Source organism: Bombus terrestris, chromosome 5 (genome assembly GCF_910591885.1).
Source record: "Bombus terrestris chromosome 5, iyBomTerr1.2, whole genome shotgun sequence".
Taxonomy (NCBI): domain Eukaryota; kingdom Metazoa; phylum Arthropoda; class Insecta; order Hymenoptera; family Apidae; genus Bombus; species Bombus terrestris.
In genome coordinates this window covers 12,090,768-12,112,373 of record NC_063273.1, presented here as the reverse complement: position 1 = coordinate 12,112,373, position 21,606 = coordinate 12,090,768, and the positions used below count along the sequence as shown (strand labels likewise).

The 21,606-nt window shown below is 35.6% G+C and overlaps 1 protein-coding gene across 5 annotated transcripts in view; it reads right to left on the bottom strand.

The window, feature by feature from the left end:
* Positions 1-21,606, bottom strand: part of LOC100649768 (hemicentin-2) — a 571,775-nt gene that overhangs the window by 140,785 nt on the left and 409,384 nt on the right. For all 5 annotated transcript variants that reach the window (XM_048405933.1, XM_048405932.1, XM_048405935.1 and 2 more), the window contains one exon: positions 3,609-3,741. In XM_048405933.1, the coding sequence (XP_048261890.1) occupies positions 3,609-3,741 (133 nt within the window). The remainder of the gene's footprint in view (positions 1-3,608; positions 3,742-21,606) is intronic.

Genomic DNA, 21,606 nt, shown 5'->3' with positions numbered 1-21,606 from the left:
ATTGCTGTAGTATTGGTTGTCTGTATGTGTCGATTGGCTGGTTACTTGAGCGTAGCTTAGAGTACCAATGGTGTTGGTGCTGATGGGTTTGGTGTTTGTTGCTTGCTCTGTATTTGGTATTATTTCGGGTTTTGTGCTGTCCTGTTGGGCTTGTGTGTTAGTGATTGTCCTGTTTCGTAGGGGCGGGAACAGTTTGCGTTGTAATTGTTTCCTAGCTTCGCAACCTTTATAACTGGCTGGGTGTTTTCCGTTGCAGTTGTAGCATTTAACCTCCTCTATTTTTTCCGTGGATGGGCAGTGTATCGTAAGATGATTTTTTGCGCATTTAACGCATGCCGGGGTTCTATTGCAATAGTTTTTAGTGTGTCCGTATTGTTGGCACCTTATGCATTGTGGAATTTCTTTTTTATGTCTAGGTGGCTCCACTTTTACTATTGTGTTTAGTAATTTTTCTATATCGTATATTTCTTTGTTGTTGTTTCTAGGTTCTAGTTCAACTAGTAATAGCGGTAATGGTTGTTTGGTATCGTATTTGTTAATGTTATTAATTGTCCTTACCTGGTGTCCGATTTTTGCCAGTTCTTCACTTATTTTTCCGGTATTTGTTTTTGGGTGTAGTCCCCTGATTACTTTGTAGCTTTTGTCAGTTTTGAGTTGAAAAGTGTGATACGCTGCGTTTTTTTCCTTTAGTGATCTTGTCACTTTTCTGAATATTTCTGGGGTGTTGGTTTGCACTTTCACCTGGTCTATTTTTATCTGTTTGATAACATAGTTGTCTTTCCCTGCAGTGTTGTTTAGTAGTTCGATGAGGGGGTCAATTATTTTCGCATCTATGTATATCGGTGGTGGTTTGGGAATGTGGTTTGTCGGACTTTCCGTTGGGTCCGTTGCTGCCTCTTCTGGCAGAGCGCTGAATGGATTATGCAGCTTGATATCTTGTAGCCATTGTTTTTTTTTAAATGTATCAATTTTCCTCGCGCTTGCGAGCGGGGTTACCTTCCGTTTTTTGCTGGAGGTTGCCACCGTCCAGCTTTCTACCTGGTGTATTGGTATGTTTTCCTCCCCGTCCGATTGTGTTGTTTCCATCGTCTTTTTTCTCTACATATGTAGAGTCTGTAGCTCTATTTATGAAATATGTTTCTCCTGAATTAACTATTTTTATTGGTGGAATCTGCATGATTCCACGTTTTGTCGATGGGCGTTTACTTTGTCCCTTTCTCTTCCCTCTTGTCGCATTTTCACTGGAGCACTGTTTCACACGTCCGTTTAGGTCGCCTGCCCAGGCGGAACTGATAGAGGAGATTGGCAACGTTTCAGAGGTATAAAGTCCTCTACGGGCGAAAACAAACTTCCGAAAAGAATAGTTTTCAAGAGGGACGAATTTTGCGATTTTACTGCACGGATCATCATAAACAGCCTGAAGGATCTGCATAATTATTATAAAATTCCTTGAAACTCTTTTCTTTTTGATAGGGCGTCGAAATTTCGAGATACGCGATTTATAAGTGGCTATCGACTTTTTCGATTTAGCTTAGATTTAGGTTTGCAAATAATTAATGTTACGTCACATCAGAACAAACTTCAGAGTTCTTTCGGCTCTCACAGTGCCTCCAGTTCCGAGAGTTCCTTACCTCTCACAGTGCCTGCAAGGCTTAGAGTTCTTTCGGCTCTCAAAGTGACAACAGTTCCGAGAGTTCCTTCGGCTCTCACGGTGCCTAGAGTTCTTACAGTTTCTTCATCTCTCAGACTGTTCCTACTGCTCCGACTACTCCTACTTCTACTGCTTCTACGCCATCAGGAGAGTTACTATATTGGTTCTCATAACCAACGAACAGTCGAGGACAACATATATACGGATTCTCTCAACTAAGAATAATCCTTCTCTTCGTTACCTGTATCTTAATCAACGGCGTTACTAATTTGTGTGATTGTACAAAGTGTTGGAAATATATAATTTATAATTCTGTGAATCACAGTTTTATACTAACTGAATCACCCCTATTATCCTAACCGAAATCAGGGGATCAAACTATTCGTGGTGTCGATTATTATAATCGTAACGGGAATTTACGACTCCCGTTGACGTGTATTCTCGCGACCGCGTCTCCCCGCGATAGCTCGAAAATATAATTAGGGTTCTTTTTTATAAGTGCGTCGAAATTGTGAGATATGCGATTTGCAAGTTACAGTCGATTTCTTTGAGTTGGATTACATTTAGATTCAAATAATCGAGATTTTACCACCGTTTTAATAGCAAGATATCGAAATAGTGAGATACCCAAGTGGCAGCCGATTTCTTTGGTATACTTGACTCGGTTTCTCAAAATATTTGCTCATGGTAAATAGTTCTCCTCGCCTGCTTCTTCGAAAATGGAACATTCAGTGGAAATAACGTAATCGCCTTATATATTCTGCGAAAATCTTGAAAATATTTGTGTTGGTGAATCATTAAATGGAGACTAGATCGTTTATATATATTTATATTTTTAGAAAGATTTTCATTTCATTTCATTCGTTTTATATTTCCATTCATGTTAATCAATAGGAAAGGGTTAGATAACAATTTAATTGAATGTTACAGACGTTACAGACGTTGTGAAAGTTTGACTAAATTGAAATTGAACGAGGATAGAGGTTAGGTGCTATGGTAGGGGGTTTCCTGGTTAGTGGCCTTGAACAGTCGATTGATTTCAGACAGGCTATAGCACACGCGAGGAGTTGCTTCTTTAATTAAGGCTTGTTGCAAGTGCAACTCAATTGATTCGAAGCGCGAGCGGCTTGTTTGAAGACTAAAGTGTTGTTCTGTGGTTTGAGGGTGATGGAGCGATACGCGTTGAATTTAATTAAGAAAACTGTTTGCCTTAGAATTGACGATTCATGTAATATTCAGTCGATTAAATATTTTTGTCGTAAAGATTTTTTCAATAATTTGTAATATACTGGTATTCCACTGAATAATGCTATTATACAAATGTTTTATTTAATAGTATTATTAAGCATTAAAGATCGAGTTTCCATTTAATTTTACTTCGAAATAAATTAATAATGCGTGTTTCGATATTTTTTATTAAACGTAAAATTAGATATATATGTTGTAGTAAGCAGAAGTTTTTGGAAAAAACTTATTATGGATCCCTAATTAAATATTACGGACTTCGTTATTTGGAATTATTATGGACTCATTATTCTGTGATAAAAACCCGCTGAAACAAATGATTGTAACAACATCATAAAAAATGATTATTACTTTCATTAAGTTTCTATCTCAAAATTTTTAAATTCACGAAATGTTATTTAAGACTTACCTTTCAAGTTATAAACAATTTATAACTATATTTCACATAATATATCATATTATGCATTTACACCATACAGTATATTATACGATAGAATACTATATACCGATCTCTAAATTTTTAAACGCCTGTCTGGATAAGCGAATTAAATTTTATTCGTGGAGGATTAACTGTCAGGACTCGTCGTTAGAAGAGGAAACCGCGTGTCTCGCTGCCTTTCTCGATTTCTATTCTGGAGGCGAGCAGCGAAGCAGGGATGATTTGAACCGTACAACGAGAAGCGAAAATAAGGAATGCAAAAGTGGAATTTACCTGTATATCGGCGCGTCTGCCTCCTCCTTGTACCAAATAACTAGATGCAGCTTGTCTCCAGGGACTGGCGGTTCCACGTCGCATGGTAACTGAGCAGTTCCACCTGCCACTGCCTCCGCATCTATCATTGTCACTGTAACGACAAAGACGGGCTGTGAGTCAGGTGCATCGTATGATGAGAGCAAAGCGTGACTGCAGTTTGTGTCAAATCATTTGGCTTAACGATCGCATGGGAATATATTGATAAACTATTTCGTCCGATAGAAAAATATGATTTTTCTTCCCCTGATCTATTTCTTAGTTACTAAATTTTTCTAGACATTGTTATTACATTGTATTCAAGCTGCATCAAGTGATGCATACATGATTCCACCTAAAATGGAAGTCGTCTTAAAATCTCTGACACTCCTCCGGCTGCAAAAAAGTTACTACTGCCATATTATAGTCTCCTTCATACCCAACAGCTTTCGTTGATAAACTTTTCCATATCTGCAAAAAAAATCGGAGATATTCCAGTGGTAATTTTTAGTGGACTACTCTGAATATAACACACGTAATATATTCATAGAAGCTATCTACATACTTGCGTAATTAATGCTAAAAATGGTCCCATTGAATATCAAGGTTTATTGATATGGATATCTGACTGTTTAAATGGATAAAGTCATGATTCTAAAGCCAGCCCTGAAGTATTACACGGAGTCAGTTATTTCCATAAAAGTAAAGAAAAATTTCAAAACTTCACATTGACAAAGAAAAATACCAGGATTATCAGTACCACAATTACTATCTAGTTTCATGTATTTCTCTGTGTAATAAAATATATATATGTCGGAGATGAAGGAAAACCGGAACCTTCCCTTCAGAATTTTGGGAAAATCCCGTAACATTGTAATCTAGATTCTACCATAGCTGTAATTAAACAATTGTAGTCATCCAGTCCGATTGTAATTGTTTGAAATTTGTGATAATGAGCTTGGGCTCGAGGTGACAACCAATCGCCGAACGTAGTCGCGGTCAAGGGATGAGCGTTTTGTCTAACAAAGGCATGAAGTAATTCTATAGCTCTCCTTAAAAGAAACAATCGTAGCGGCACGTGACAGTAAACATTTCAATGGTTTCTGTCCCGTGGCTCGCCACACGCAGACTCTATCCTTCGGGTAAGATGATTGCCAGATGTCAACGCATCTCCACAGTATATGTTTAGCTAGAATGAGGACTCGTTATAAATCTTAAGATTTAGTTCACACCCAAACCGGTTAGCTGCGGAAACATACAAAACCATAAACATGGACAGAAGACTAAAAAGGAAGCACCCAACAGACCTTATAAAGGACATAACCTAACAAACACGAGGATGGTACCCCGCTGGGGGTAGCCACCAACATGCTAATTTAACTGTTAAAAAATTCCACCAAATGTCCAAATTGGACAAATTGTGAATTTTAATAAATAAAAAAAAAAAAAAAAAAAAAAAGATTTAGTTAGCTAAAGTCCTTCAAACAGACAAACAGTCTTTGTTCCAACTACGGGAAGATAGGAGAAATCTATTTTTCCACGAACGACGCTTCCCGCTAGCAACTTTCGCTCAAGGGCTACTAGCATCTTTTTCTAACTACCGATATGGAGTCTGGCCAATTAAAAGCAACGCCAATTTTCCTCACCTTCCGAACGAAGGCTTCCCTCGACGAATCCGAGGATCTCGCGTCCTTAGACACATCCCATATAGTTTTTCCTCGGTAGCATCATCAGAACGGAGAGTCATTCTCTCGTGCGATCTCATCGACGAAAAGAGTAACGTCTTTACGATCAGTGAATATTTCACGTTTTGTTAACAAAGAGTCAGACTTGGACTTTGTGAGAACGTACATCTATCATTCCGTTGACCGCGGATCCGTTATTAAACCTAGGATCATTGTCATTAGCTCCTCGAGTATCTAATTATCGCGATTACTTGTCAAATTCTGTCATAATCATATTTGCACTAGTAAATATCTACTCTATTGCATAACGATAACGTCTAATCCAAATGGGGATTCGTTTCACGCCCTTAACCCTAACCCTAATCTTAACGACAACCCGACATATATATATAGTCCTTATATTTCAAACTTGAGAAGTAAATTGTGAAAATATCGCAGTTATTAATTTTCATTTATCATTAAAATCGTTCTACTAAACCGCACATCAAATTTTTAGAAATAAGATAATCGGATGATCGCAGAAGATATATTACCCACCAATTATCTCGTTTGTTAAGAATCTGACGTGCTTTAATTGCCTTCTTCAATCTTTAGAGTATCGCACGACCGTTATTTTTTAGAATACTTTCCTCGAAGACCACCCAGTATTCTCATTTAAAAACCAATCTGTCATTCGACGTTAAGATCAGAAATTCAACAAAAATATACTTATTACATTTTTCATGTGTAATCCGCGTGTAACGAAAGATGTAATGTAAGAATGTAAGAATTAACGAATTCAGAAAAGAAGAAACAAGTGTACTGATGGACAGAGCTATTCGTCGAAATTTGCGCTTCTAAATATATCTCTTCTTTTCTTAACTGGCTACGAATTTTTGCCAATTGCCCCGAGATATAAAGTTCACACGATTTCTTGACGGGCTTTTATGTAAGAAACGAAGGTGGGTAGAATGGCTTCACACGTCCATCATGTCGGGTAAAAATATAGACAGACTAATTGTCGTTAACGGAGTATCTTGGCCGGTGTTGCGTTACACTTAGCCTCTATTTGTCCTTACTCTAATTATTAAGGAAAATTATGCATTCACCACACGTGGTATAGAGAGACCGGTAGACTTTAAAACGGCTCGGTTAATTGCTGCAATTACATTTGATTAATGCCTTTAATTACACTTTCTTTTGTTCTCCTCGCCCATTTTTTTAACCGTGTAAAGAGCTATGGTATAGCCGAGCGTGAATCAGCACGGTCACGAACGAATAAGGAAAATTAGTATTTAACGTATAATCGTATTGGCATGATTTATCCAAAAGCGTTCGCTAAAAGGTCCTTTGAGCGTTAGGAATTAAGAAGACTAATCGAGCAAAATAATTAAGTAGATTGATTTATTTGTTTCGTTCGTTGCAGCATTTTGAATACTTTTTTCGAAAAGCTTGGCGAGATTGTAAATGGAAAACTGTGAATTCTCAAATATTCGTATGATAATTGAATAATTACACTTTTAGGAAAATAATAAAAGTTAGAAGTTATTTTCGATCCAATCACGCGTATTCTAACGACCGCGTCTCCCCGCGATAGCTCAAAAATACATCCTTCTTATCAAAAAGATTAATAAAATTAATAATAAGATAGGTCTTTACTTTCAAGAATTTTTTATTCCACATGTTAAAAATTCTTGCACCAAATTGAATGCAAACGGTATTTTCAATTAAATTTTTCAAATTACTTAAACACTTTGTAAATTTGAGGTGGATAGTGGATGTAGATGATAGTGCTTGCTGTTGTGTAGGCCGAGGACTTGCGCAGATTGAATTGGTTCCTTTTGTTTCTTCTGCATTTTGCAAAGCACGTCGTGGAAAGGAAAAATCGGACTACGGGCGTCTGGATTTAACCCGGGTCCCGAACGTTCGTAACCAAAGGCGCTAACCATTGCGCTGCCGTCGTCCGGACGTAGTTGCTGTGGAATGTCGCTACAAATTAATTAAACACTTTTATATTACTTTCCTAATTACTCTCATAAACTAGCCTTACTTTACTAATATTTAACATTCAACAAATTGATCGAAAAATTACTAAGAAAAAAATTTGTTGCTGCGCTATGTATTACTGGCAGATGTTCATCCAGAGTAAGCCATAGTTCCCTTCGTTCCAAGGATTTCAATCACTTCCTCCAACAATTATATCGACTGCTATTTTTTAAACATCATAATGGAAAGATATTTCATCGATTGTTTTTTATGATATCAAGAAAACAAAGGTCAGGAAGCGTAACAATTCACAATGATTTGACGCTGGTATGTCTGACGCTTTTTTTTCAGCTTTCATCGAGGGAAAACGCGAGACGTATCCAAAACATGATAAACCCGTATCGCCTATCTGGCGCTGAATATTGAAACGTGTCAATGGTACGTCAAATACCACCAAATTGACTATTTATGAGACCAAAGGGAGGAAATTTCGTTTCCTGGTTTTTTCATCGGAAATTGCATTACCTTTGTTATCATCGTTCCTAGAATTTTATGAAAATCCATCATGAACATTCGATTCTTATTTAAAACGACATTAAATGTTGTATTAATCTTTTTAGAGGCAGGATTTATTAATGGTACCAAAAAATTATTGTTTTCTATTTTTTCTTTTTTTTAAGAACGCTAATATATGATATACATCTTTATATAACCGTTGTTAAGGATTTCGCACATTCCGGAATACCTGCTCTATGTATGTTGTGTATTTATTTCTAATTAATATATTGCTACATTTTTATGCTCAAAGTAAATCATTCTCTTACAAAGCGAGAAGGTTATTATACATTTTATCTAGATCTTCACATTTTCCCTTAAATTTCGTCTATTTCACAAAATCTTCTTTAATTATCTCTTGATGACATTCACCCATAGTTTCTTAAAAAACGCTGATGTTATTTCTACATTTCAATTACTTTTAGTGACAACGATAATTAATATGTCTCTACGATGATCCTCGATATGTTTTTTTATTTTAAATTTCACGTTCTACTCCTGATCAGACGATGCTCTAAAACGACGTAGCCGATTTGTCACACGACAGCGACAATGACGGATTCCAGGTCAGCGGCTAACGAGAATGGCCGATTAATCGATGGCTATTATGCAAAATTAATTACCAGATAGAACGGTTCACTACTTATCGTTGAGACGAGAGCGAAAGATCGCGAACAGATTGCTTGACGTGTTTGAAACACAATGTTAAACGAATTATCATTGGCGCCATTGTGTCCGTCATTCTTAAAGTAGAAAATCATCGAATAACTGAGCCGACATACAAAATTATTTGACTGACTACTCTATAAATAATATGATGGAAATTTCCAAAAAGCATATACGAACTTTCTCAAAAGCTTTTGTACCCTGTCAAAAAGGACCATTTTTATTTAAATGAAGCTTGTACAATTACTGAACTATTTCTTAATATATAATGCAATGATAAAACAGTTATTACTTTTAGTAAAATTTTATGGTCTTTTATTTTAATATTGCAACCATTGGAATAGTGGTAAAACAGTGGTAAAACACTGAGCAATCATTCACAGAAATTTTGCAGATTTATGAAAGAGAATTTTTAAAAATTTAATTGATGTTGGGTTGAACAGAAATTTGTTCCATTTTTCGATCTAAGTTTAAACAATGGCTACTCACCCCAACTTTAATTAGACTAACTTGGTATTGTTGATTAATTAAGAATCAACTGTAGGGTATAAAACAAACATTCTTGAAAATACATACTTGCTTTTTGTTGACCTGGTATAAATTCAAATATAATTCACGAAGAGACAACGCCATATCGCATGTGTCAATCGTCACGCGGCAAAGATGGTGCTAGTTGGATAGAATGTTCTACTCCATCTATCATATTCTCCACAATTTTGCACGTCCAGACTATCATTTATTCCTTCCGCTCGTTCAAAACTATCTCAACAATAAGAACTCGTTTTCTTTAAAAGAGTATAGAAACGAATTGGAACGTTTCTCTTTTTCAGAGGAGCAACTCTACGCCGATGGAGTAATGAAGTTTTAACACGAAGGAGACAAAAAATCATGGAAAGGAATGGTGCATACATTGATTGAAAACAAAACACATAAATCAGAAAACAGATCCTAAATTATTGGGTTGGAAACTAAGTGATCGCGGATTTTGTCATTAGGTGGTATTGACTTTCCATGATTTTGGTCTATAAATATTTATACAAATTCATATACTTATGGATGTAACTTAACCGTTTCAGTCCCAAGCAGAGCGATCGCGCTGTTTAGATTTTGTATTGGAAGGTCCCAGTACATTTGAACGCTACGGACGACTGACAGAATTTTGTATTTCATTGTTATCTTCTCAATAATTTTTATTGAACAAAATTTGGAACATTTATAAACCAATAGTACATATATATAATCATATAGATGTATTTCATAAAAATAACAAATATGACGAGCGCTATTGCGCCGCTTGTTCCTCTTCGCAATCGATTACAACAAGCGCTATTACGCTGTTCGGGATTTTTCGACCCTGTTTTTTCAAAGATCCCTGGGACTCAAACGGTTAAAAGAATGGAGATAAAGCAAAAATTTCATAAAAATTCATAATTAAAATTCACATTCATAAAAATCTGCGGTCCACCCGATACGACAACTACTACGTTGATGAAAAGCAAACCTAGAAAGAAACATAAAGACTTAATAAACTTTATCAGATCACATCCCGTCACAACTTACCCAGCGTAGAAATGAGCAACGCTTCTTGTTGTAAGGACGTTTAAACTAATCCATATTACTACGCTCGTTACGTGTCGAAACGTGGATGATTTTATCTAAAGCGCTGATGTGTCGGGTCGATAATTTGCAACGCATAACGGATAGCCGGTAGTCAACAACGGTTCGCAACGTTAATTAAAACGCAACGGCCGGTTGCTCGCGTGGCTGTCAAGAATATTCAGCCGCTCGTTGAGTCGTTAACTCACTTAAGTGCGTTCCTTCGCTTATGAATATGCAAACGCGTTTTAATGCGCCGGCTATTTGTTCGCGTGGCCCGCAAACATTAAAACACTGGCGTCTCCCGTGGTGCGTCCTCTTGCATCTTCGCTTCGAACGATGTTATTAATACGCATGGCAATCGATCGAGACGATACTACGTGCTCGTTCGACGCTATGCGTCGATGCGATTGTCGATCGCAGGAATCTGGAACGAACGATCCTAATAGGGGACAAGGTGCAACCGAGCGAAACAGTCTTCTATCTCTATATACATACGTGCTGTCGCGAACGATCTCTTCAACAGATGATAATGATATTACAGGGCTGATTGAATATTTCACGGGGCCGTAGTCTTTAAGAGAGATGGGATCACGTGTATTGTAAATATATTTCAATGTGAAAGATTGTGTACTTCGAGAGGAAATGGTAGTTTTCATTCCGATACAGAGGGAAAGACAATAGTTTCAAATGGGTTTACACGTAGAGGAGACACACAATAGTTTTAAGTAGATTCAGATGTAGAAAGGATACACAATAGTTTTACGTAAACTTGGACGTAGAGCAGATATTGACACTGACCGGTGTGAGAGTCAAAAAATGAATCATTCTTTCATAGAATGGAAATCTGTTAGAGGAGCAAACGCGATACGTTTAAAAAATTGTCATTTTTAAGATATCTACAAATATTGATTTCGAAGAATATTTATAAGTTTCTGAAGAATAGTCATAAGAACAGTATAGAAATTCATAGAAATTGCTTTACCATATTGTTTCACAGCGAGGAGCAAACATATACGATATTTCATTAAATACTCCTAGAAGCAAAGAAATATTACCCAAATCGTAGACAAAATTTGTATGACTATAAATAATTAATAATTTTTTGTTTCAAAGTTTCTATTTTCAATTGATTTTTATCAATTTTATTTTCCATTTGAAGAAATAAATCGACATGGTTAAAGAATAGATATGATAATATATCTACTGAGCAAGAATTTTAGACTGTGGAAGAGAAATGTTTTGTTTCTAGTAAATGAATTAAATGTAGTTGCTACGTCGCGTGAAAAAGTCCGCGCGACGTCCTTCAATGTCTGACCTTCAAGGCTCAAGCTATAGAAAGACTCTCAATAAACCTAAGGTCCCACCATAAACCGAGTCTTATAAACCTACAGGAACCGTTAATCCTGCAAGTATTTTCGGTTTATAACAGGTACTTAAAAAGTCCTTAGGTCTACTGTATGTTCTTACAAATTACGAAGAACACCAGTAATTATATAATGGGAAAAACCAGACATTTTTCTAATAGAAATTACATTACAAACAATACCTAATAGAAATTTGGATTTTCCCATGAGTCACGTTGGCAGGATACTATTCCTCCCATCTTCAGTCATTAACGCTGGTCTTAGCTAATGGGTATCACGGATCCTTGTCCTCATTTTTCATAACGAAAAGTATGAACAACGAATCAGCTTCCTTCGTTCTAAAACTACCTCCGTACCGAGCTTTCCTCCGTAAGTATGTAAGAGCGGAAGGGCAGTTATATGTCAGTTCAATTCAAAGAGTCACACTCAGGCAGTTCCATTCAACGTATTCTAACATTCATAATCAAGGAGTTCTCACAGTCACATTTAAGGAGTTCTAACATTCAAGATCCAGAGAAAATATCGAGGACAAAATCGAGTGCAAATCAAGGAGTTCTATATCTTAAGCAACGGCGTTACTCATTTGTGTTATTGTACAAAGTGTGGGAAATATAAATTTTATAACCCTGTCAATCGCAGTGTTATACTACAACAACCACCCCTATTATCTTAACGGAGATCAGGGGATCAATCTATTCGTGGTATCGATTATTACAATCGTAACGGGAATTTACGACTCCCGTTGACGCGCTTCCTCGCGATCGCGTCTCCTCGCGATTGGTCGAATTTACAGTAGTATTATTTTGATTCTGTCGTTATTTCTTAAAAAATATTTGATCGCAACTTTCGTAATTGATTATCTATAAAGATATTAATTCGTTCGAAATAATTAGTACCTTGTGTGACAATAACATCACTTCTTTAGATGATTTAATTATCGAACAATTCCGCAACATATTATTTTATACTTTCTGCTTTTCTCTTTTCAATATACCAAGAGACTACTGTATAGACGCTTTTAACTTCCTTTGATGTCCTAGTTGCATTATAATTAATTCTGTGCATATTTTATAACATTTGGGTCAAGCATCTATTTACTGCAACATTTCTAAAAATGAAATTTGTGTAGCAGGGGAACTCATAAACGAGAAACACTCACATTCGTTTCCACATAACAGCACGTAGAAACGCATTTCCATATAACGTAAAAGCATGGAAAATAAAAGCTGCCATTAATAAGACCAGTAACGTAGATGATTTATTACTCTTGCAAATTCCATTAGACAAAAGTCGGTCAAAGCAATATTTCTTCAAATAGCCAGTAATTATCGGTGATTAGAATAGTTCCATTTAAACATTTCTTAAATTTTATCAAGGACAACAGAATTGACGCTTATTTTAATTCTTTTGACAATAGCTTCCGAATAGATCTTTATTTTGTTATCCCTTTAGTATTATGAATCTTTTCTTTGCATTTCTAACTTCATCTCGAATTTGTCCACAAAATGTTCACTACTGTTTCCAACAAACAAATCACCAACACAATATTTTCGTTTCCGAAGAAACGAAAGAATATGGGTGGTTCTACTGAAGTGAGAATGCTTGCGACTCTCTCTTGTTAACACTCTTAAAAACGGTAAATTCTATCATATTTGCATGGCAGAGAAAGATAGTAACTGTATAGACAAACTATTATAAGAGATATTAATTTAATTTATTTATATACCAAAAATTACTTTTTATACGTGAAATCTCCAGTGCACTGCCATGTCACAACTACGAAACTTACTCTACGTTTCATGTTCGATGAATGAATTTGATGCTATTTACGAATTTTCCCCTTTTATATATATTTTATAATAGTCACACTTATCATTCATATCTATTTTTATTTCAGTTGACTTCATTTTATTGACAAAACACATCTACCATCTTTGTCACAACTTTTACATCTCAGTCCTCTGTCTGTGAACTTATTTCTAAAAAAAAAAAAACAAAAAAGAAACGATACGTATGGTATTAAGAATGGAATCACGTAAAGAAATTCTAAAGTAATCAAACGAAGTCGATACTTACAAGCGTTAGAAAATGGAAAGTATAATTTATCTATTTTAATTTTTAATAATGAACGCAAGATTGATCACTAGTCTGTTTATGTAAGGAACAAATATTCATTGGTTATAAAAATGCAATGACTTTTGTTGTTAAGTTTAATTGACAACTGTTGAGATTGATAGCTGGTTCGTTTATGATTATAATAAGTATTGATTATCTTATAAGTTAATTATTTTTGTCTTCACTTTCAAGTTAAACTGCCAATTATCAATGTAATTGGTTCATTTATGATATAAATGATTAAAAATTACTATTTATGCATGATGTTGAATGTTCAAATTTCGTAAGTAATTCTTGAAAAGACTAATTATCTTTTAACTAATTCTTTGTGACAAAGAGTGTGAGTAAACATTTGCTTTTTCAAGTGAATAGTTTTAAATACTCGATTACTGATTAATGAGACTTTTATTGGAATCTCAATCCGCTGTAGATAGTTATTAAAAAAATACCGATAAAATCATATACAGTTATTATTATAATAAATTCGTTTGACTATTTTTGTAGCAGTACCGACGTATCCTCTGCTATACCTGAAATTTGTTACAATTCATAAATTAAATGAAGAAGTATATGGACAAAATCACTGCCAAATAATTCCCTCTTCTGTAAAATCACCCATATTTAAATAACGAACGATAGTCTAAAGTGGATCAAAACTCTACACAAAAGACCAAAAGTGAATCGCTTAAAAGCGGATGATCGAATCAAATTACACTTTCAAGAGGGCTACAGAAAAACAATGCCGGTATTTAATTAGCACCTGCTATACTGAATTACGACAAAGCGTAATAAAGGAACACGCTGGAAATCAAACTCCAACGTTCGAATCTCGAGTTGAAAATGATGAAACGTAGAGGAAATTCAGCGTACTTGGAATACTGTTGGTAATGTAGAATATCGATGTACCTAAAAAACTACTAACGTTATCTAGTTCGTAATACTGCAAATAACAGGGGCGAAGCAGCTGTTAACCAATAACCAATAACAATTGTTGCAATCACGGATAAAATATGTCAAAACTTTTAGAGTAGATCTCTTAATCTACTATTTCGTGCTAATTTTACAAATATATTATATATTCACAATTATATTACTTACTAATATAATATGTCCTACAATAAATATAATATTTATACAAATACAAAACGTGACATGAAATTCAATTTTATGTTGCTAATTCGGGAAAACTACTGAGATGGATGCTGTGTATTTTTTTGCGCTGTGAATTATAGCAAAGGCAAAAGAGGGAAATAGTGGCTGCAGTGTTTCATGTGAAATACATAATGAATACACACAAGTATATTGTGGATGTGTTGGTTATGATCGTGGAAACTGCAAGTAAATTTTAAGTTCTAATTATAATTAGATCATAAAAGAAAATAATTTTATCATCTACTTGTTTTTTACTTCTATTTAACTAAGATAAACTGGAATGCCGCTATTCCATGTTACTTGCACTGTAACAAAATCGTTACTTTATATTTTCAATCATTTTTCAGTCATTTTTCAATTAGACCAAACTTCCAGATTGTTTTCTTTCACTATTACCGAGTTTCATACTTTGAAGTATAAAAGTTTTTCTGTGATATTATGCAGTTTTATTCGCTCCTATCCTAGGCCGTAATATTTTATGTATCTTAAACGAACTGATATTCCAAATATGCTGTACTTCCTCTATCCATTAAACGAGCCGCTCAAAAATTTCGCTTCCTCGGTCAGGAATGGGACGTAAGTGAAATAGTTGGTACACGGGCTCTTTGCGAATGTTTTCTCTCGATGCGAAAAGTTCGATGAAACACGGTAATTTTTATGAACAATGAGCAGTAACGAATCGACCGTGGTCGAAAATTTGTCGGTGCGAAACAGAAGAGCGATTAATCGATGCCTCTTATTAATTATTGTTTTTCCGCGTGTACAGTGATTTAAAGAGGAATATTGAAAATGGCATCGGGTCCGGGCTTCCGAGCCATTTAACATATCAATGAAGAACCGACGATGGACACGTATCCAGGAACGATTGGTACGGCGTTACCCAGGCGACAAATGTTTTCGAGAGCTTGTCGCTCGAGAAATCGAACTGCGCCGACCGTGGCGTTTTATGCGCCGCGCCGATTTTAATTTACCTGTCGTCGAGCCGATGAAAAATCGCCGCCGATTCGGCTGTATTACGTTCGCGCTCGAACAAAAGCGGAAATTTTCGATTGTTACGGCGTATAGCCAGAGAAAGGCATTCTGTTTATCGCGATATCTGTCTATGATTCTATTGTTTATTAAAGCAAGGATGAGAATATTGCACAAGTGAACAGAAGATAATATTTTATAGAAAAACAGATCGGTAGCGAACAAGGATTTTGGATTAGTATTTGCGTATGCGAGTGTTAATAATTTTTGTGTTGGACATCTTTTATCACCTTGATAACAATTGTCTGTTGTAGAGTATATATTATATTTGAACCTCGCTATCAAACTGATTAATATCGCTCTTTTATCAATTTCTCAATCTCATTACATAAGTACATGATTAATGTTCAATTGTTGAAAAACAAATTGCTCGTTTTGATGAATTTATCCATTACAAGAAGATGGCATAAATAATAGCAAATTCTAAAATCAATTTAAAAAATATCGTACGTAGCATCGTCAGTTTTTTCTGCTTTTCGACGTATAGTGTTGATCGACGTGGCTTCTGAGTGGCTTGTTTATTTATTGCTTTTGTCAATTATAATTGAATTTTATAAAAACATCGTGGTTTTGTACTTTATCCCCGCAACTCTATGTACAGAACAAAATTTGGTTTGATCTTTTTTACATTTTACAATACATGTTTTTGACTACACAATCGTAACGTACACAATAATTGCACACAGTGGTTGCAAAAAGTATTAGTACATTCCCTTATTTTCCAATAGAACGTTTCTTTATCAGATTTTGTATTTTGTTTTCGTATCTATCGAACTTTTGTAGTTGTATGAAAGTATTACTAACCCTTTGCACTCGAGAGGCGAGTCTGTCGCCACGACGTTTCATGCGTTAACTCGAGCGACGACTGAGAGGCGGCAGTCCCTGTTTATGCTAGATTTCCACATCTCCAATTGATAAGAGCGCAATATTAGTTCGTAAATAGGTGCCTTAGCACTTTTTATGTTCTTTATTAGAAAGTGTAAAGTGTGACATTTTAAAATGAAGATAAAATATTTAATCTCAAGCCCCTCCGAAACTATGGTTCTGACAACGTCTCCAACGTTAGTTCGGATTCGACGATCATGGCAAAAGTATTCTAGTCTAGAAGTCCTAGGAAAATGCTTTTTGAAAGTGAAATTAGCTCAAACGAAGATAAACTTGATTTGAACTGTTGAGAAATGAGATCGATTGCATTCGTGAATGAATTATTGATAGAGAAAATGAAAGCAGTGATGGAAATAGTGACACAGTATTAGGTGTATGAAATCGAAAAATTACAATAATAGATAATGAATGCGAAAGTGACAGTGATGCCCCACAAGATTCTAATAATTCAAAATGGACAGCTTGTGAAGAATCTAGCAAAACACTACCGAGAATAAAATTCATAGCCGGCGGAAAATCTACAGAGACGCAAGTATCCTCAAATGTCGTAAAACAATGTTGTAAAATATCTCTTAAGATATTTTTTGCCAATGAACTAATAAATTAAATAACAACTGAAAGAAATAATTATGCTGGAAAAATGATAGGGAGAGGATACTATTATCACATTCAATTTGGCATAATAAGAATTTTGACTAAACTAAAGATACATCTTGGAAAATGCTTTAAAAATTATCATACAAAAGAATACTGAAATTAATATTACAAAATCATATTTTCAAAGATGTAAATATAGATAAATTATTAGAATATAATGTTTTTGTACGTTAATTTGTGTATAAAATCATTTTACGCTACCTGTAAGACATGCATCACATATGCGCTAAATCATCTCAAGTTGCTACTTCGCCCGACTGAAAAAGTCCTCGAGCGCAGAGGGCTAATTCATACGATATTTAATATACTTGAACTATACTGTATGCTTTAATATACTAATTGTTTGATATACGTATAAATGCTAAAATAAATACACAGTAACATGCCAATATTTTTTGTAGCCACTGTATTAGCGAAAATGTAGACCCATTGCTCCACGATATAATTCAACAGTACAGTATTCGTTTTCCAGAATTAACTTTAGCATCACAGAAATTCGCAGATGATACGCTCTGATCTGAATTCTCTTTCGCGTTTGACTGAACGTTGAATTATTATCCGGTTACTTACGGCCCATTTGAAACAGGCGACTCAATTACGTCAAAATAAATGATTCATTGGCTGACGGCGATTCATTAGCGAAACGAATAATCGAATACGGTAGCCAGGTATGGCGGTGACGCAGGAGGATTATTTTTAATTTTCGAATAATCTCGAGAAAGGCTCATCGCGTAACGGCGGCAAGCCGAATCTCATTAATCAAACTCACGGAAGATTACACAAGGGCGGACTCGCCAAGTAAAATTGAACGATGGTTAATCCGATTTCCACGCATAGGCCAAACGTAGATTCCCCAAGCGGTGTTCCATCTCGACTGATAGGAAGAACCGGAAACGAGAAACTGGACCAACGACTCATAGTAAGTCGGTTTTAACATTAGAAAAACAAATTACCTCCAAATTAGCTAGTAATAAATTCATATATATCGCTTGGTGTAAGCGAAATTACTTGTAACTTTTTGACTTCTTTTATTTAGTCTAAATGTAGGAACAAATAAAAACTTTTCATGTACGGTGGCTAACGAAAGTATTGCCATAGAACATTTGTATTAATGTAATATACGTATCATATGAAATTTTTTAAAATTTCGTTAGCGCTATCGTGATTATGTAGTAAGATTTAATCTTAAATTTTAGTCTTAAAGATATAATTAGTGTTAAGGATTACAGTTACGTCAGTTAGCAACGTTAGATTTCACTAAATATTGTCAACTATTAATGTAGTGAATAACTGTTCAAACAATTGAGGATCTTTACGAGGTGCTTCCGATAAATATCGTGGACCTTCTACGTACTTCTTCAGCTCCGTATTAAATTTTATCAGTATGATAATGATAATTGTGTCTCTTTATAGTGCTAATGAGATTTTAGAATGTTTCGTATAACACATACATGAAAAGTTTCTAGGAATATTCGAATGTTTTTGTAAGCCACTGTATATGTTATACAAAACACTTTGAAATCTTATTAGTATTGTAACATGTGACACGCTTCTGAAAATTTATATAGAAGCTACAACACATTTATTGTAATACACCTCGCAAAGATCACCAAAGTATTTGAACAGTCAATTATTCACTATATTAATAGGCCACAAATATTTAGTCTTAATATCATATTAATCATATTTACAACCAATTGTATGTTTAAGTAAATACTAATTTTCACTAAGCGTATGTTTACAGTAAATATTCTGTAACTTGTATATAATTTTTCGAATTGGTCTCAAACTTCACCGTTACAATCACGATAGCCGTGTTTCGTTACAATGACAACGAAATCTCAAAATGTTTCATACAATACACGTAATATATTCACAACAAAATTCTGTGTTAAGTGTTCGAACACTTTCATGAGCCATTGTGTATCGTATTTATTATAACTACAACTACATATTTTTTACTATCATAAAAATACAAATTCAATTACTAAATACATCATTAAAGTTTAATGTGAAACATCACTAATTAAGTTATATTATGAAAGTATAATATACGAGATATATCAACCTGAAATTTAATTTCAGCAGAATTTTACATCTTTCATGATATCTGTAATTACTTTTAATCTCTTGGAAATCGCAATTTCCTGAAAATGTTTCCACCTTTGAAAATAAACATCGTTTTATTTCTTTCAGCGATACGCGCTGGGACGAAACGTTGAATGCTGTCGTTTCGTTTTGGGATTTCACCCCCGTCGAGCTCGAGCATTGTGCCCGCGTACGATTCCTACAGGGGTTTTACGCGATTCGCAACGCCGAAAATCGATAACTGGAAAATCCAATCCTTTCGCAATGATTTTAACGGGACAATGAACGACATGGTTAAAACGACGTAGACTGATCAAACATTAATTGCCAACACCAGGATAATCGTGTTCGTTAATGCAGTAATCGCCGCGTAGGCGATACTATCGATTAAATCGTCGGTATGAAAATCGATTACGTTGTTGGCCCGTGCAAGTATACCTATTAATGCGTTTTCTCCAATTGTCAGGGATTTCTGCGGAAAATCATTTATGTTTCAATTATACTTGGCATATGCAATGTATATGTACACGTATACAGTGTATACATCCGCTAGTAAAAATATTTGAATGCTTAAAACAGAAAGTTTTTACGCCTATATTGTATGCGTATTATTATGTGAAACATTCCGAAATTTCGTTAGTACTGCTGAGACACCATTATTACGATTATATGGGTTAAATTTAAAGTCAATATGGAAATGTATTAAGTTGTCCCAAAAGCTTCTTTCGTTTTATAAGGAAATAACAGATGCACAACATTTTTTTTTATATTATTTTACTGAATGAATGTTTGATCCATTTTATTCCAAAAGAACTGTTGTTATTTTATGTTTTAGAGGTAGGATCGCGTTAGTTATTATTATGTTATATAGATAATAAATCCACACTTCTCGAAGCAGAAAGACCTTTATTGCACACACTTAGAAGGGTCACAAACGAATGAAAGAAAAAAAAGCAAGAGGGGTCCTAAAACTATCGATCAGGTCTATCGACCGTGTCTAGGAACAACTTCTAGTTACTTCTTTTGTAACTAGCCGTCAGCATATAGATGGCGAGCGAGAACTCACGTTGTTATTTTCAACAAGAACAAAGAATGTTGTGCATCTATTATTTCCTTATAAAACGAAAGAAGTTTTTGGGACAACCTAATATTACGATTGAGAATTCTGATATACAATAAAGTAATTATCCATACTAACAGTAATTTCATTTATTCAAACACGAATTAAGATTAATCGATAGTTTCTTCAAATATTTGTGGATTACGCGAGTAACTGCATAGAGTTACATTCTTTTTGCATTTTAAATCATAGAACCTTTTTCAGTAGACTGAAGAACCTTAGAACTTTATAAGACCTTTTCAGTGAGTATCTGTATAGTAATTTTAATGGTAGATTAATACCATTGATTCTAATAAATTGAACATATTTTATGAATTTTATGAATTTATGTATATTCATGCAACGTCTTTTGAAAAAGTTAATATATAATATATTCGATGAAGAATAAGAATTTATATATAATTTAATGTATTTTATGAATTTTTAGCAATTTTTTCATCGTGGAACAATGCCTGGATATTTAAAAAAACGAAAGATTCGCTAGTGTAGAAAGTACGTGTCCCGACGGGCTGGGGGGTAGCACCAACAATAGGGAAGCGGACAAACCGAGATCCAGTGGCCCGGGACCTCGAGACCCGCTAGAGGATATCAAGATCCTGTTCCTCCGCAAGTTGGAAGAGTGGTGGCGGGAAATAAAGCCAGCGGGAGTGATCCTCCGGGCTACGGATGTTGCCGCCGCCGCAAGAACTGTGCAAGCACAGTCACGGGTAACCAGAGACACCTCGCGGTCGACCGTCGAGTCGTCGGCTGACGAGGCAGGATTCACGTCCGTCACAGGGGGAGGAAGAGGGAAATCTAGGTGAAAGAACAGAAAGCCAGCAGCGCAACCTCTCCCAACGGCCCAGGCGCCGACCGAGAGCGCGAGATCCGGCGGACGAGTACCGCTGTCTCTGTCGTCATCGACGCTGCGAACAGGGGTCTCGGCACGCGGGGCGACGGCCGGCAATGGCGGGTCGGGGATAAAGATAAGGACTTTCGCAGAGGTGGTCGCTCGGCCCCCGGTGCGTCCCCGCGCGGGACGAGAATCCATGCGGGGAGCAGGAGGTGGTGACGGAGCGCGGACTGTCGCGAAAGGGAAGGGACGTACCGCCGGTGGACGG